Here is a 19,010-nt window from a genome sequence, read left to right on the forward strand (position 1 = left end):
GCCACCACCAACACTTATGTGCACATCACATTCATGCTAGTGTAAAGTGTAAAAGTGTAAAGCCTAAGGAAACCTTCGGGTAGACTGCTCTAATCACTGTGCCATTGCCACTGGGCATCAGCCACATCCACATGCAGGACTATTTTAATGTAGTGCACCAGAAGCAGCAGATCCCTCTATATTTCTGCCACAGCTTTAGGTTGTGTTTAGGGTGGTCACCTCAAGTTGTAGTAAAAGTGCAACAAGTTAAGTCCGATGTGGTGAGACAGACACGATAAACAGTATGCTATAATTCTAATAATTATGAGGTTTTTAACAGTCTGAAAAGTTTTGAATTGGAATAGGAGACACAATATATTTGTATCCAGTCCAAAAAGTCCAAAAAGTGACTTTCTAAGATTATTTTTGTCTAATTCTCATTTTATACAATGCATGTAGCACAGATGAAAAAATGTGACAATGGACAGTGACCAGAAGGGCAGGTTGATATAATATATTAAACAATACCTTCAGTCCTAAAGAAGAGTGAAAAAAGATGACACAGAGGCAGTTTAGTTTGAAACAGTAGATATTTTCTCCACATTAAGTTGGAAACAACCTCATAAACCAAAGAGTAGAAAGAGCATGCTGTGCATGCAATGGTCACAACATGGAGCGTCAGTGCCGTACAAAACAGACTCCTATCAATCAGCCTCGAGCCACAGAACCACAGCCACAAGAACTCGGTCTCCCAGAGTGCACTGGGGCAATTTGACCAGAGCAGGGCATCAGGAGAGGTCATCACATTTAGGTCATAGTTCTGGTTTATAGATTTACTTATGTCCTAGATCTAAAGTCCTAATTAGTCATTCTTCTTGTGCTCATCTCCTTTGTCCTAAAAATCAGTGTTTACATTTTAATAAACACTGCATTACCTTTCTGGTGAAGGCTACACCATGTATTTATCTCTAGATGCTATCGCTTTGCCTTGAATGTTCCACAATATGGCAGGTGGCAATACCAGGCCAAGGTACATGTCAGATCTATGGAGAGGCAAATCACTGTAAGAATGCTGTTATTCAAAGGATTTTTGACCAATCAAACCATTTGTAATGAAAATAAATGCAAGTTAGATGAGTTTAACATTCTTGGCAAAGCAATAACATCTCCATGGAGACAAACAGGCATAGCATACCCTCCAACAGAAAAGTTACACATCTTTAACCTCTCTAGTCCCGTTATGTCTTGTGTTTGTCCTTGTTTGGTCCAAGTTGAGTTCTATATCTAATTATTCATATTGTTTGTCATTTTTCCCTTCCCTTTTCATAGTCACTCCGTAAACAGTTGCTCTGATGCCGTGGTCTGGTGCAGAGAGAGTGCACTTGTGGCCGTACATGGATTCGTTAAAGTGGGGACTCCAAACGAACATGCGCAGAAACCCCAGCGACGTGACGTATTTTAGTGGAACCTGTTAGAGACAAACAGTGCATGCCATTTCACCGCAGACAGTCCCAGGACTCTCCTCCAGGACAACGCAGCTCGCAAAACTACAGGCAGAGTAACAGTGTGACAACAAAGTCATTTAAATAGTCTGTTTTAATTAGAACATAATATGCTTAAAGGCCCTGTACCCGATTATTTTCCATATATTTGAGCACAATGTGTCTTGCCCCAGTGCATATATATTGTATAAGCAGCTCTTGAGGTTAAATTAAGTCTCCTGTGTACTGCATCTAATTATAAAGCGGTTTATATTGTCTAATCATCAGGAAGTGCGCTGCTAGCATGCTTGTAAAATCTATAGTAGAGACCAAGTTTATATTAAGTTCTAGTAAAGTTTACAAATTTACTTTTTGCTTTTGTAAAAATACTGAAATTTATTTTTCTGGGATATAAACTTATATTTTCATAAATAATTTTACTCAAAAAGACAAATCTGAATCACTGAGGACAAACTGGGAATGACACACAGGCACACAGACCAGGGCAGTGCAGAAAAAACATTGGCGCCAAATATCGGCTAAATTTTCAATATCAGACATATCAGACCGATACGATATCTGGGGAAATCCTCCAATATCGAGATAACCAATATACATACTTATACTTTTTGATTACATCGCAAACCTGTTTTATTTTTTATTTAAAAGTTTAACACATCCCCACAAACAAAATACTACTGCAGCCTGGTGATAAAAATCGAACTGTGATCCTATTCCTGTGACGATCTGCTATTTTGATAAAACCGTTATGTTGCGATCCACCAAATTTTGTCTTGAATGCAACTCTGTGTTTAAACAAATACACTTTTCCTCATTTAAACCTCCTATTGGTCAATCTTGTCAATGCTCTGAGTGACAGCTGGATATGACCAATGGCAATAAAGTGCATTTTTAAAAGAAGCAGGTTCCTGTCCCTCTTCAAGGAAATAGTAGTTCTTATGAATTGTGATGCAATTTTAATCATGCTCGTGTTATTGTTTTTTTGGCATATCGTCCGCCCCTAACTCTATGATTTTGATGAGGAAACAGCTTAATAACATGTTTAATTGAGATTACTGGTGGTCACACTGTTAAAATGTCCTGTACAGTTTTGGAGCAGGTCTTTGTTGACCCCTCAGTGGGCCTTATATAGTTTTAAAAGGGTATTTTTTTAAAACCGAGATAAAAATGATACGAGGCACTCAGCAGCATTCGTTCAAACAGAAACACGTTGGAGTATAGAGTTTAACAGTCTCAGGCTATACACCGGGCCGAGGAGAGGAGGAAAAGAAATAGAAATAAAAACGGTAAATCTTTGTAAAAACCACAGACTGTTACAATAATGGACCAATGGACAGGACTGACACAGAGCCAAACATTTAATTTTAAAAGTGCACTATGTAACTTTTCTGGCTACTTGCTTGTCATTTCCATGAAGATAAATTTGGTTATTGGTTTGACTGGAATGTTCCACACTATCACATTAAAGGGCATGTACCTGATTTTGTACATTTTCTTGCCCCAGTAAAAGGATGTTGTATAAGTAGGTCTAAATGAGTCTGCTGTGTGCTTGTTCCATCTAATTATAAAACAATTTATTGTCCGAGGAAGTTAGCATGCTAGTTGTGGTGCCACTAGGCCAAGTTAAATGTCAGATCTGTTGAGAAGCAACCCTGCTCACTGTAAGAATGCTTGCTTTTCAAGGACTTTTTGACCAATAAAAACACCAGTAAATGAACAAATGCAAGATAAGTTTAATGCCTGCTGTGAAATATTTCAAGCAAAGCAACAACATCTCCATTGAGACAAGCAGACAGAGGAGTGCGGATCCTCCACCAAAAATGTTACACAGAGTACCGTTAAGAAGCAGAAAAGCTTATCCTATTTATTAAGTATTTATTTATTATTCATTAATTATTTATTAAGAGTAAAGCTATTTTTCAGAAGTATTAGTCAATTAGTCGTTACAGTGGCTTTGGTGGGAGGGTTAATTTTTTTTAGTCTGAATGTTGGTGGTTAGCTCTGACTTCTACATTCTTCCGTTGTGTCCTTTGGCAAGACACCTGCTACCCGCTTTCTGTAAGAAGGCATGTTTTTTCAAGGTATTTGAACATTAAAACATCTGTAATTGAATCAGTGTGATATGTTTAATGCCATACTGTGGAACATTTCAGGCAAAACAGTAACAACATGGCTGACCCTCCATGAGAAAAAACATTACATTGAGTTTAATTCAAAATCATGTTCACTCTGTTGGTCCATTGTTGTTATTACAGCCTTTTTAATGTCAAACAAAGACAGTGACTTATAGTGAAGTGGTGAAGCTATTGTTACTCCAGAATTTGACTTTACATGGGTTAGGGTTTAGGGATTTAGGGATTTAGGGATTTAGGGATTTAGGGGTTTAGGGGTTTAGGGGTTTAGGGGTTTAGGGGTTTAGGGGGTTATGCTTAGGGTTTAGAATGTAAAGGTTTAGGTGGGTAGGGTAATAGGGGTTAGGGTTTTTAGGGTTTAGGGGGTTAGGGTTTAGGAGAATAAGGGTTAGGGGTTAGGGGTTAGGGTTGGTTTGTTAAGTTTGGTAGGTTTTATCATTAACTTGATATTTTGTAATATTAGCTTTTCATATTTTAAATAGATAGGAACTGATCCTAAGCAGATTAATTTAAAGTGCATATAGCAGGTTTTAATGTTTTTCTAATTCTGACTCTGGGATAGTGCCTGTGCTAAATATTTATCTTAGTTTTACATCAGTTAGGTGGCAGTTAACTGATATGGGAAAAAGTACAAAAATACAGGAAGTTGTGGTGAGTTGTAAAACAGAATCCCTCTACCTATGTAACTGTTGCGTCATTTTGTTTAGCTTTCGCCCTTGTTAACTTTGTGATTGCTAAAAAAAACAGTTATGGAATTACCTCATCACCTCAAGTGAAAGTATAAACTTGACCAAAATTACAAAACTAGAAAAGACTAGCCAAGATTGTAAATAAAACCTTAAATATAATGATGTTAACTATATTTTAGTGAAATGTGTAATCTAACCTGTTATATGCACTTTAAGCTGTAGTCATTATTATGAAATTGTACCGATAACTAGCTGATTTAGTCAAATGCTGGAGTAAGTTTTGCCGTGAAGTTTAAACCGATAAACGCGTCTTAAAGTGTGAAAATGTTAAAGGGATTCAGGTTTGAAACAGCCTCATGCAAAATGGCTGCCGCGAAACCGAACGACAAAACGAGAGAGAAGAGGAAAGAGCCCTTTAAATGGATCTACTCTTGCAGCATAGTTCTGAATATAGCGCATAGTTAATAATAATAATCAATATAATCGGAAAGACAAGATCGGGCCCCAAACGCAAAAGGCAGAAATACACTGTGCCATGCTCAAGTTGGCATGTTTACATCGAACAGCACCAGCTCTCTGCAAAACTACAATCTTCCAGTCCATCCTAAACAAACGCAGTGTAAGGCTTCAGACTACTGTGTAGTTATAGTGCAGTGGGCATTTTATGTTGTATTTTCTCATCTGTATTTAAAGATACAGTGTGTATTTTTTCTGGCAGAAGGTCCACCACTTGCTTGTTTCCATGGAGGTCCGATTGTATTGACAACAATGAACTGTCTCATTCTCTGATAATCAGGAAATGCACGTTACCGTGATGGCAAACCTCTCTCTGGCCTCTAAATGTTGTGAAAAGTGCTTATAAACTCATCCCGTTGAATAACTAGGATGCTCTGAATGCATAAGGTCAGCGAGGATTAACTTTGGACCACTGCAAACCATTTAAAATGAATTTGTTCTGTTTTTCACATTTTTAAGAGAGTAAAAATCAGGTAGAGCAACTGTAAGTAGGTTGATCAGGAGTTTGAAAGCCTTAGCGGCTGCCTTGGTTTAAGATGGACGTTCTGTGTGGTGAGTTCAGTCCCAGTTCTGGGCTGCTCTCCTCTGTGCAGAGCTGGTGCAACGTGTGACTTCTGTAAAAGTGTACAAACAAAGGTCTAACCATCTCAGTTTTTAGGTACTTCATGCTCTCTGCTCCCCCCTGCAGGCCGCTTCAAGAGTCAGGGTCCTGGTCCTGGTTTAGATCTGGGCAGATCCTCTGTCCCTTTGCACCAGGAGGAAGAGGAGGAGGAGTTTACCATATTTTTACCACAAAAGTCTGTAGGCGTTACCTGCAGAGGCCTAAATAAAGAAGTGAATGAAAAGAATGGCTACTCCGATATTGAGTAAAATCACCATGACGACCAGGAACGAGCTGGAGCCCTGCAGAGGAGAAAGAAAGTTAGGTCACAAGGGGTTTTATGGTTTTAGCTTAACTTTATAATGGATTTTAGAATAAAAAAAATACTTAAAGATACAGTATGTAACTTTCTAGAGGTGTCACCTGCATGATTCCATGGAAATAAAAAGTTAAAACCAGACTTTGGAACATTCTCCAAGGACATAGATCAGATCCTGCTCCAGACCAAATAAGAGTGGTTTATGGAGATGCAAGTCTACTCACAATAAAGACAAAATAAACACAACAAAAATGAAAAAAAATGAAAAAACGCCTTTTATTTTAGGCTGTTTTTGGCTAAAAAGTTACATACTGTGACTTTAATTCCAAGATGAAGGACATAATAATATTGGTGATATTCTTATGCAATGTCTAAATTTCTAAAACTTACGTGATCAATTTTATTTTAATAAGATTCATTTCATTAATGCTCTAGTCCAGTCTAGTCTAAATTACACCAGGCTTACTCAAGATTTAGTCCTGGTTTAGTCTGACTCGGTCTAGTCCTGGGACCAGAGAACCACTGATCAATTAAAAAAAAAACAGACCAGGAAGAACCTTCAGAAGCCAACTCTTTCACTTGGACATTTGTACAGCCTATGTTACAAGTATAGACTAGAGACACTGACTGAGTGCGTCTTGAGGCTGCTCTCTGGCTCCACCTCCAGGTCGATGATGGGTGGCGACCGCAGCGGCGTCGACAGAGTAAGGTCTCTGTTCATTGGCCACGGCTCTGGCTCCTCACCCTCAGCTGTGTATGACCCCGCCCCTCTGTCCTCAGGCTCTGTCCCCAGAGCCAGGCGGTCCAGTCTCTGCACAGAGTCCACAGAGCCCTCACGGACCGGGCGCAGCCGCGGTCTGGGGCGCGAGGGGCAGGGCGAGAGCGAGTCGGAGAGACGCATGTCCACCGTGTAGTGGTCCTGAGGAAGTGTCACAGGACAGTGTCACAGATTGAACAGGAACAACAATGTGAATTAAAATAGTTCTGGAACATACAAATGAATTAGAGCAAAATATTGTGACATCATGTACACTGTCACAAGGAGCCATTTGCAATTTGTCTGTAGTTGACCAGATTTTCATTTTTATACTTTCAGTTCAGGAGAGGGTGATGACTCAAACAATTAAGAACTCCAGGAATGTTATTTTATGCAGAAACTTTATAACACCTCAAAACATTTTCATTTCACTAAATAATCTCTTTGAGCATGTGCAGTGACCCTACAGAGCTTTCTGAATCAATCATAGATAGATTTTATTTATTTGTCACATACAATAGTAAAAGCCAAAGTTAAATCTGTCAACTGGACAAAAAGTTGTAGGAGTGAATATGTTTCGCTGCTTCTTCAGTTCTGGTCAGATTACTGGTGGACATTGCCTTATATCTACCGTCATGGAGGAGCTAACTACACTGAAACTGTCAACAGCTATTATTTACAGTTTCAGCCTAAAATGGGTCTACATTCAGTCTTAATGGACGTAAAGACTCGCTCAATTGTTCTCTTTGTTTCCTTTCTGCTTTGGGTCTGATGGTGCAGTTATATGTTGGCGACAGGTGATGTCTTAGGCCCCCATTCCCGTTCAAGGCAGGATTGTCTTTCCTAACAAAAAATGCTTCTTTAACTCCCCTCTCAAACCATTTATTTTCTTTTGCTACGATCTACACCTCACTATCTTCAAAGGAGTGGTTAGTGGCTTTGAGAGGTACGGCGGAGTGGGGTCCAGTGGAGCTCTTCCTTGAACAGGAATGGGGGCCTTAGGCATCACCTTCCCCAATATATGATTCTATCCTCAGACCCAAAGGAAACAAAGAGAGCCGCGATGAGCATGAAACATCTTCACTCCTGCAACTTTTTGTCCAGTTGACAAATTTAACTTTGGCTTTTACTATGGATCAGACCTGGGTGACTGACACATACAATGTTAAAAACACAGTTTAATAACATGTAGTGAAATGTCAAACACACTGTAGCTTCTTTAATCACACTCATTTGACTACTTGCAAAGTGTAAAACTGCTGTGGTCATAGTTTATCAAAGTCGTCAATTAAAAATTCCAGCAAACACACTACACATCTAGACATAGTGATTTTGACGGTGTCAGGCAGTGTTCAGTTGTCATAGAACTGTAGTTACATTCATAACTGTTGCTGTACACAATATAATATAACACAGTATATTTCTATAAACTAATAAATAAATCCCAACTCTCTCACCTTGTAGTCACCGGAGCATTCATCCGTCAGTCGTGAGTGGGTGGGGCTCCAGTGGTGGGTGTGGCCTGTGCTCGGCCTATGGTTGTGCTGTTTGTGGTTCCCATAACCTATCACATGCTCCTTTACGCTGTGATTAGTCAAGGCATAGTCCTGGGGCTTGTGATGACTGGACGAAACATGCTCTGCTGCTTTGTGATTGGACGCTGCATGGTCTGGGCCTTTGTGATTGGTTAGAACGTGCAGCTGAGGCTTATAGCTGTGATTGGCTGACGAGTGATCCCATGTTTTGTGATTGGATGAGGAATATTCCCGCGTCTTGTGATTGGAGGAGCCGTGCTTTGAGGGCTTCTGATTGGATAGCGAGTGCTCCCAGGTTTTATAATGGGAGTTCGTATCTCGAGGCTTGTGATTGGTCAGTGGGGTTTTGTCTCGCGGTTTGTGATTGGCTACGACCACGACAGGCTCATGGCCATTGATCTGCCCCTCTGTTTCCTCCAGCAGAGAGGGCGTGGTCGACCGGCTGCTGTACCTATCTTCTGCCCAGGTGTGGTTAGCCCCGCCCCTCTGCAGCTCCAGGCCCCTCCCCTCCACCAGCACCTAAAGGTCAAAGGTAAGTACTGTGAACTTTCAAGTGCTTTATTCGTCACTTCAAAAAGTTAGGCATAGAAGATAATTTAAAAAATACTTTCTTTACAGGTACAGTATATAACTTTCTGGCGCATGTCAGATGCATGATTAATAGAAGATTTTCCATGGAGATTGATATGTTTTATGGCATACTGTGGAATATGAATATGATAAAAAATAGGATTTCCATGAAAACAAGCAGGAAGATGCCCTCCTCCAGGCCAAATAGTCAGGTTTATGGAGATACAAGTTCACGCACAGTAATGACTCAAGTTTTTCAGTGCAATAAAAACAACCAAAATGAAAAAAAAACATGCTTTTTTGGCTAAAAGGTTACATACTGTGCTTTTAAAAATTCTAAATTAACAGTGATTCATTAAATCCATCAGACATGACATGAAAAATTCATTAGATCAATCAAAACATGACAAAAGCTGACCAATAGTAGATGTGTTAATGTTTGAATACAGAGCTGCAATGAACAAGGAGGACTGAAGGTATGGGACACCACACAGACAGACCCTGTTAGGTGAATAGACCCAGATCCCTCTGTCTGAGAGGTGAGTCCTACACTCTGTAATCATACCTGTATCTCTGCGTGGTCATCCAGGGCACTCTGGCGGTGGAAGCAGGTCTTTCGTGAACGCTGTTTGGGGGGTGAGGCAGGTGCGATGGGGCTGAAGTCAGGCGTGAGAGCGGAGGGCGTGGTGTCGGGGGTGCACAGGGGGCTCTCACTGCTGGACGATGGATCGGGTTTGTCCTTTCCATCCGGGTGCTTTGGTCGCTCACTCTCAAGACCTGCACAATCAGAAAGAGAAAGTATTTTGTCATCTTAGATCTTTTCTACCTCACAGTTTAGGAAGGTTTTTAAAACAACAATGCCAAACAAATGTCTGCAAAGCAAACAGACTGGAGGCTATTCTGTAACTGTAACATCTGTTATTAGTTGCCTTAATCAGTCTGTTTCAACTCTCTGTCAATTTAACCTTTAAAAGTCCTCTAATCTGCATTTATCAGGCTTTGAAAAAGTACTTAGAACACCTTAACCTTGGTATTTCCTGTAGTATTTCAGAAAATTTTGACATGCAGAGTGTGAAAAGTGTGAAACAGCACAACACCAATTATGTTTTGATGAAAATACAATGTCGCTTAAAGGTTAGAAAATGTCCTGTATTACACCGACCGTTCTCATAGATGTGGAAAGAGGGAGACAGCTCTTTGGCCGTGATTCGGGCCAAACGACTTTCCTCCAGAGCCTTTTGCGCCACTGACTCTGCAGCCTCAGCTTTACCACGAGCGTGGCTCATCCTGGACACAACAAAAAACAACCATCCAATAATTGGACACATCAAACATGGTCAATCGGCCAACTCCTCCAGCTAAGGAGGTCCTGAGGTCCAAGCTTGTGCTGCCCGCTGCTCCTGACAGGTTTGCCCCTAGAAGACTGGCCTCACCTGGACAGTGCGATCTCGGCCTTCTGCTTGGCGATGTCTGATGCCTTCTCCGCAGCCTCCACCGATCGGTCCACCTTCTCGCGGATCTTGCTAGCCCTCAGGGGGATCAGGTTTTTGCGTTTTCCACTGACCAGGACGTTCTGCTTGTACTTGCCCTCCTCTTTGGTGCCATCAGGGAACGTGGTGCAGCCGTAACCATGGCGCTTGTTGCCGAGCCACTCGCCAGAGTAGGTGAGCCCGTCGGAGCGCCGGCCAATGCCCAGACCGGTTCTCTGGTCCGTCCTCCACTCGCCCGCGTACATCTCTGTGACTGTGGCGTCGATCGGAGCTCCCTGACAGAGGAAAAGAATTTGAACAGGCTATGCTTAGATGAAGGGTCAGGTTTGACAACCTTCATTTCAGTGTCTTACATAAGCCTGTTACAATAATGACTATATCGATGTATTGGTCAATACATGAACGCCATCTTAGGTAATAAGGTCAGATCTGAGCTGTAGAGGTAGAATACATAACTTCTATGGCTAATTATTGTTTCATTCTGATATGTATTTGTTGCAGCCCTATCTATCTTGGCCTTGACTATCTTGCTTTGTGTCAGTGGCATGAGTAGTTTCAATGTTATCATTTTTCTCAATATTTTCCTGTACAATATATCGTGCTTCAAAATGTCTTATTGTGACAGCCCTAGTATTACTTCTTGCCATTCCATTTCCGTCATCATTGTTAATTTGCATGTGACTTAGCGTCCACCTGTACAGATTGTATTCCTCTCTGCACCACTTTCTATTTGTTCAAGTGTGTGTGTGTGTGTGTATGTGTGTGTGTGTATATATATATATATATATATATATATATATATATATATATATAGGGCATGGTCGACCGGCTATATATATATATATATATATATATATATATATATATATATATATATATATATATATATATATATATATATATATATATATATATATATATATATATATATATATATATATATATATTAGGGGCATTCCAACTTTGTCATACCCGGGGCACCTGGGATCACAGTGGGTGGGGTCATATCAAGTTATACACACTTGTAACTGTGGGTGTGTCTCACTTGTGAGTGAACTTATACTCTTAGTGGGTGGGTTTTACACTCACCTGCTGGCTGTGGTTGGACTGCAGGTCAGAGCTGACGGTGCTCATTCCGGTCTCACTGCAATAAGAGCTCTGTTTGCTGAGCTGAGAGGCCAGAGACGACTTTGACTCTGAGCGGCGTAGCTTCAGTCCGCTCAGGATTGACTGTCGCAGACGTCCTTTACGTTTACGCCGCTCCGCTTCACTGGGAGCGGTCAGTGCGAAGCCACCACGACCCACTGGACTCAGGCCTGAAACAATTATCATAGAAACAAAATTGCGATATACACTGCCTGGCCAAAAAAAAAAAAAAAAAAAATCACCACCTGGATTTAACTAAGCAAATAGGTTGGGGTTGCTGCAGTTGGTCAGGGCTAGGTTCAGCAACAGTCTGTGCTCAAAGATTGGGGTCAGCTGACTACCTGAATATACTGAATGACCAGGTTATTCCATCAATGGATTTTTTCTTCCCTGATGGCACAGGCAGATTCCAAGATGACAATGCCATGTCATTTTCACACATGGATTGGCCACCACAGAGTCCAGACCTTAACCCCATTGAGAATCTTTGGGATGTGCTGGAGAAGGGTTTGTGCAGCGGTCAGACTCTATGGAAATACATCTTGTGACATTGCAGAAGCTTATTGAAACAATGCCACAGCAAATGCGTACCATAATCAAATCTAAAGGCATCCAACGAAATATTAGTGTGTGACCTTTTTTTTGGCTAGGCAGTGTATCTCTATTTGAAAGCCCTGTACCCTGTAACGTTTACAGCACCTTTAAATCTATTTTAACATGTGGCTTCTTGGTTTGGCAATACAATTTTGAGTACTGTATTAATTTTAGCAGCATTAAAGGGGACATATTATGCTTTGTCTTGGGTATTCAGTATTAACTATAACTCACTTGGATCATCGCTTAACATTTTGTTCATTGTAAATGGCAATAATTACTTGAAACGTCTTAATAAAAAATGTACTGAAATAGGTCAATTACTTCCTCTTAGTCAGTAGCACGTCACCCTGAGTGGCAAGTGGCATATTTCCATTGCCATTTTTTTACTGTTGAATTTTTTTTATATTTTGAAAAGCTATATGCCTGACCTGGGAATACAGGGTCAGACATATAGTAAATACAGGATAGGGGGTAGGTGAAAAGTGAAATATTCTGAGCACAATACTGGATTACTCAAACATTCATGAATCAGCTGAAATACAACTACAGTATGACAAGGTAAAAGCTTATGCAAGTTAATATGTCCAGTTTAATATGCATTTGAAATATTTGCTGTTTTAATGTTGTTGTTTTTTTAAATAGCCATGCTCATATTGTACAGTTTTATACAGTTGCCATGTGGTTGTTTTATGAAGCGGCAATGTATTTTCTTTATAATCATAGCTGTATATTGTCAAGTTCAAGAGCATTCTGAAAATTGTATTACATATCAAATTGATTACACTTACTCCATAATAGGGTTGTCAGAAGTATCACAAATCAGATACTAATTTATTCTAAAACTAGTATTGAAACTAGATACTCAATTGAGCAGGAATCAATACTAAAAAGTCACATTCACAGGACAAATCACATTCTATTGTCTAAATAAAGTGTGTTTTTATTATCATCGTGGTATAAAAATCAGTATTGAGTCTGTTCCTTAGTATCGAGATTGAGTTTGAAATTTCAGTGGGTCTCTTGTAACATCACTACTATAGTCCTGGCATACCTGACACTGCCGCATTGGAGGCGTCTCCGGGTGGGACGGGCCCCTCCTCCGGCTGCAGGGGCCCAGGGCCGCTGTGGTCCGACCTCAGGGAGTTTATGGAGGTCCTGAGGGGGAACAGGATCAGAGCCGCCATCCCATATGGAACGCTCTGACGCACGCCATATCCGTGCCGCATTCCGCCCAGCCACTGACCCTGGTACGTGCCTGAGAGAGGGAACATCAGACACTCATATCAAACATCCACTAGAGGGAGCAATGGTTCCCAAATTTCTGACACCACTGTCAAAAATTGGTTAACAAAACAAGGTAAAAAAAAAAATGCAGACAAGCAGGTGATGGCACTGATCAAGTTATAAGTCAGATCTGTGGAGAGACAAGGAGGTTCACAGCAAGAATGCCTTTTTTCCCCAATGTATTTTTAGTAGCAATAAAAACACATGTAAATGAATTCATGATAGATAACCCTAACTTTAATGCCATATTGCCACTCAAAAATTCTAGAACAAGTGGTGGTGAAATAGCTCTGCCGCCACCTGCAGGACAATAATATATTTCAATATAATATAAAATATAATATTTAAAAATTTCAATCTGGATTCAGAGCTCACCACAGCACAGAGACTGCACTGCTTAAAGTAACAAATGATTTACTACTAGCTGCTGATAACGGGCTGGCTTTAGTCCTGGTCCTAATGGACCTCAGTGCAGCGTTTGACACCATTGATCACAACATTCTACTGCAGAGGTTAGAATGTGACATTGGAATCAGAGGGACCGCCCTCAAATGGTTTAAATCCTATCTATCAGATAGGTACCAGTTTGTTAGTATAAACCAGAGCACCTCTCCCTGTTCTAAAGTAGCCTGTGGTGTTCCACAAGGATCTGTGCTTGGTCCAATCCTATTTACTCTGTATATGTTGCCATTGCATTATTTCACTGCTATGCTGATGACACTCAGCTGTACTTATCAATGAAACCAAATCAGACTGATCAAATAGATAAACTCAGTGCCTGTGTGAAGGACATCAAAACCTGGATGACCTTGAATTACCTGCTCTTAAATCCTGAAAAAACAGAGGTCATTGTCGTTGGTCCCAAAGGTCAAAGAGATTCTCTGTCGGACCAGATAATCTCACTCGACAATGTGAATATAGCTTCTAGCCCTACTGTAAAAAATCTTGGAGTCCTATTTGATAAAAATCTCTCATTCACAGCCCATATAAACCTAGCTTGTAAAACCGCATACTTTCATCTGCGAAATATAACTAAAATTAGAAATATTTTACCTAAAAATGATGCTGAAAAACTCATCCATGCATTTGTTACTTCCAGACTTTATTACTGTAATGCTCTGCTCGCCGCCTGCCCCAAAAGTACTATAAGGAGCCTCCAGTTAGTCCAAAATGCAGCGGCCAGAGTCCTAACAGGAACTAAAAGAAGAGACCACATCAGTCCTGTACTAAAATATCTGCACTGGCTTCCTGTCGAGCTTAGAATCAAATTCAAAGTCCTCCTCCTGACATACAAAACCCTAAACGGTATGGCCCCATCCTATCTGCAAGATGCTATTGTCCCGTACCAGCCAAACAGAGCACTTCGCTCTCAGAATGCAGGGGTCGCCCAGGCCTTTCTGTGTGGAGTTTTGCATGTTTTTCCCCGTGTCTGGATGGGTTTCCTCCGAGTACTCCGGTTTCCCCCATCAACCAAAACATGAACGCCCTTCGAGACAACTGTTGTTGTGATTTTGGGCATTACAAAAATAAAATGAATTGAATTGAATATTGTGATATTTTCCTGACAAACAAAATACATCTCCATAGAGATAAAAGAGGAAGGATTCTCACATATCACCAGGGGTACTGGTCCCACTGTTTGAGAAACCCTGCACTAGAGAGAGGGGTCTCTAGTTATCCAACAAAATGAGTATATTACACAATACTGTTCTGCGCATTTCAAAATGTACAAAATCAACATGATCTTTGGTGCTCTATGGTGCCACAGCTTTTCCATTTGGTTACATATTTTTATAGGATTGTAGAAAAAGTATTGTTTTAAATAAGGTGAAATGTAAAAAATACAAACCATTAATCACTGTTCCTGGCTCATGTTCACAGCTGGAGTGATCCCTGTTGTGCTTTAAACATTCACTTTACCCTTCAATAGTATCAGTTGGCCTATAGGGGGGCGCACTAAATTTAAAGTGGAACTAAAAACTAAATTCATTTTTTTGATACTTACTTATGTAGTGTTACTTGCCTTTTTTTAGCAATCTCAGTGCAAATGAGGTACATTTACAGCTTTCTGGTCAAAAACACCTAACTCAAAGTCTGTGCTGGCTTCAGTGGAGTCTGCGATTTCAAGTAGTTGGTGACATCACACAGGACTGCCCTGATTACAGCCAGGTGTTTGTGATTATAAACATTTGGCTGCAGGGGAGGAGTTTTAAGTGTGGATACCTGTTAGACCAATCAGTGTTTCTTAAACCTCCAAACCACCCCTCCTTCCCCCTCCCTCCCTTCTCCAAGCACCGCCCAGTTTCACAGCTTTTGCCTCTCAAAAGGGACAATCAAAAATCTTTATGTATTTATTTTTGAGATTCTAAAAAGTTATTCATTTGGGCCAACCTGGGGTCATAAAATACAAAGTTAAAGTGCATTTGACTGATTAATATATTTTTTATAATTCTGACTTGGTTTGGTGGGAAAGTACCAAAGTATAGTTTTACATCGGTTAAGTGGCAGTTTGTGAAAAAATGTAGAAACCAATATGTTGAAAGAATTTAGTCAGGTTTTGGTTCTTGTTAACTTATGTTTGCTAAGTAACATCCTTCTATGTATGTCACATCTGTTGCCTGTGTTCAACTTTTAAAAATTACAAAAATAGAAAAGGCAAGATTTAAAGTAAATAAAATATTGAGGTTAACTGTGTTTTAGAGAAATTAGTGGTCTAATCTGTCATTCATTTTAATTTCAAAGGGGTCCAAAAACTTGACTGCCCAAGACTGAATGCAAAGTACTAAGATAGTTAGGCACTTTGTTGGGTAAATATAGTTTGAAGAATAGCAATCATTATTTGGCAACAAAACCATAGAAAATGTAATATTTTTGTCACCCATAACTTTCCGATCATGAAAATGCCCAGTTACAGCACAAATGTAACAATCCCGTCCAGTGTAAAATGCATCATCTCACACAGTCAAAAACATAAAACATTTAAATGACGACAAAACTGAACTGAACTTAAAAGTGAGAAAACTTTATTTAAATCATAAACACAAAAACATCGACAAAATTATAAAAACTGACAAACTACAAAAAATAAAACAGAAATCATATTTTAAAAAGGCAAATTAAAAAGACAACATGTACTTTTGGGAAGTGTGCAAATAACAGGTTAACATACAAAAGATCATGATCAGTGCAAAATGCTTCACAATAGTAAAAATAACATAATAATAACTGAACTTTTTTTTTCTTAAGATGCAGATCTAACTGTAACTGAAGAGGCCAATCCTGAGATACAAATTCCACTGTGTAATGGTTTATGACATGCACTGTAATGTCATAGAGGAAATATATTCTGTGTTTGACCCATCCTCCAGTGTCTCAACCTAGCCAGGAGCAATGGGCCAAATCTGAGCCTGAATCCTGATCAGGCGTGCCTCACTGGTTGAGGATTAACTTGTATGCAAATTAGCAGATAGTTAGATGTTGATAAATGTACTCTAAAAGTACACTGACTCTAAAGTGTGACTCTAATATTTGCTAGTTAAGTTAAATAGGTAAATAAAACCATCTTCTGCTTGTGAAACTTTTCACTTCACTATGATTGGTTAACTCTATTTGTCAGTCACCCAATAGGAGGAGTGGCATATTGCAGCATAATGTCATTGAGCTCAAGTGTGACCATCCAGATTGTTCCATAAAAAAATGTATAATAATTTTTTCTCATAGACTTTCTGTAAATTAGATATATAAAAACTTTGAATTGATTAGCTCTGTGCTGACTGATCACAAGACCTATAATTTTATTTAAAATCTGTTTCTAAAACTTTATAAACTGCCGTTGTAAAAGGACTTTACAGAATCTTGCATTTTAAATGTGCTTTTTAGACTTTAAACGACTACATTATGGATATTAGTTGGCCTCCACAATGCCACAATGAACTCCTACTATTTGAATTTTTCAAAAAGTCTATGGGAAAAATGAGTGGATTTCAAAGCCGGCGGGACTGTTGAGCTCCATATCACCCAATGTTCAAACTGTGCTTGTATTATCCAACATTACCTCCGTCGGAGTAGGTCTCGGTGCCGTATCCGTCCTGCAGCCCGTTGCTCCACGTCCCCTCGTACCTCGCTCCACTCGTGGTGCTCTCCAGCTGCCCGTAGCGTCCCTTTAGGCCCTGGGTCCACTCTCCTCGGTACTCCCAGCATGCCTTGGTCTCCACCCCCACACCGTGCCTCTTCCCCTGGGCCCACGTGCCTTTGTAGGATCCTCCGTTGGGCCAACTGTAGACACCCAAAAGCTCAAACCCGTGGCTCCAGGCTCCCGCGTACTCCCCCTGGGTCTGCGGCCCTGTGCACACACCCCTGCCATGGGCCTTCCCCTGGTCCCACCCCCCACAGTACCACCCCCCATCGTCGAAGTCAAACCTGCCTCCACTGGACATGCATAAACACAGGGGCGCGCACGTGGGGCTGGGGGTGAACACAGGACTCCAAGTGAAGTGGAAAGGAAAAAATAAATGTAAAAAGATCAACTCAAGGTTCAACCAACACTAGTGTCCTTTAAGGGAGCAAGATTTGGAAGAGAAGAGGTCACCATGTAAAAATACAGTCTAAAAAACATCAATGTTTTCCTCCAAAAAAGTTAAAAAATTTCAAAAGGAAAATTATATATAGTGAGGCAAGTTTTTAAGTGAGATGCAGAAGGATGCTTGCTGTAAGAAACTTGTAAAATTGTAAAAAGATTAAAAAAAAAAAAAGAAAAGAAAATCAGATCTTGGATCTGACAACTTTGCGCCCCCCAAAAAATAAGAAATGTTACTTATGAAACCTTTAAATAGTGATGTAAAATGTAAAAAAAAAATAAAATAATAAATAATAATAATTAATAAATAAAATAAAATGTAAAAAAAATAAATAAATACACAAAATTTTACTTTTTAGTGAAACTTGAGACCAATTGTGAGACTGTAAGGTAAGTTTAAAAAGTTTTGTATCTCGATTTAACAAAAATCTCTCAAAATGATTTAAAAAAAAAAAAAAAAAACACCATGAACTGATAGAGATCCCTTACATATAGCCATGAGAAAAAGTGCTTAACAAGGTAATTTCATTGTACTCAAGACTAAAGTTTAGCCGCCCATCTAGATAGTCAAAATATTCAACAGATTTACTACGGTAGGGTTTTAGCTTCTTAAAATATTTCTTTAAATAGCTGTGATACTAGAACTTTAAACGTGTGCTTAAGTTGTTCTAAGTGCTACTGTGGACATGGCAGGGTTTTTTAATTCTTAAAAATAGTTGAATAAATAAAATGTTCTATTAAAATGTAATATTTGAGCTATAGACACTAAAGGTGAGCATGCAATTTACTATAAAATTCTGACTTGAAATAAAACAAATAATTATGTGATGCTTAGTGACAGATGTAGCTTTTAGTGCTTTGCAAATGCTTAAGATTCTTGACCTAATTGTAATTTAAAATAGACAAATATGGATTCAGTGATCACTAGAAAATGTAGGTGAAAGCTTCTACCCTTATTTACCATAAAATAACATTAAATTCCAAATTGTGGCTGATAATTAGCTTTTTCTAGCCGTTTAAAATGCATTTGGGTGCGTTTTAAGTTCATGTTCTTTCGTTTTTCATGCTGTTTGGTCTCCTTAGGGAGCTAGGCCTTGGGCATGGATTTTGCCCCGATGCTAATGCTAACTTAGGCCTATGACTAGCAATAACTACAAAATAAACAATAGCGTCTTTTCAGGGCACTTTTAAAACACAAACGTTTAACAATATGCAATTTTAAAGCCAAAAATACTTGAAAATATCCTAGTTGTGAGAGAAAAATCCAGAAGAAGCCCCAATGTAAGTGATGGGAGATGCTTAGGGGAGAATGTCCAG

At 39.6% G+C, this 19,010-nt stretch overlaps 1 protein-coding gene across 1 annotated transcript; it reads right to left on the reverse strand.

The window, feature by feature from the left end:
* Nucleotides 1–554: 554 nt before the first annotated feature.
* Nucleotides 555–17,606, reverse strand: jph3a (junctophilin 3a). The gene is made up of 9 exons (XM_033987470.2): nt 17,172–17,606; nt 12,885–13,088; nt 11,180–11,406; nt 10,034–10,365; nt 9,763–9,887; nt 9,166–9,377; nt 7,953–8,549; nt 6,367–6,657; nt 555–5,721 (listed from the first exon to the last, which is right to left on the reverse strand). Exons 1-9 carry the CDS (start codon nt 17,551–17,553, stop codon nt 5,641–5,643), a joined length of 2,451 nt encoding a protein of 816 aa, XP_033843361.1. The 5' UTR covers nt 17,554–17,606; the 3' UTR covers nt 555–5,640.
* Between the last annotated feature and the right edge of the window lie 1,404 nt (nt 17,607–19,010).

The sequence above is a fragment of the Periophthalmus magnuspinnatus genome, chromosome 3 (genome assembly GCF_009829125.3).
Source record: "Periophthalmus magnuspinnatus isolate fPerMag1 chromosome 3, fPerMag1.2.pri, whole genome shotgun sequence".
Lineage (NCBI taxonomy): Eukaryota > Metazoa > Chordata > Actinopteri > Gobiiformes > Gobiidae > Periophthalmus > Periophthalmus magnuspinnatus.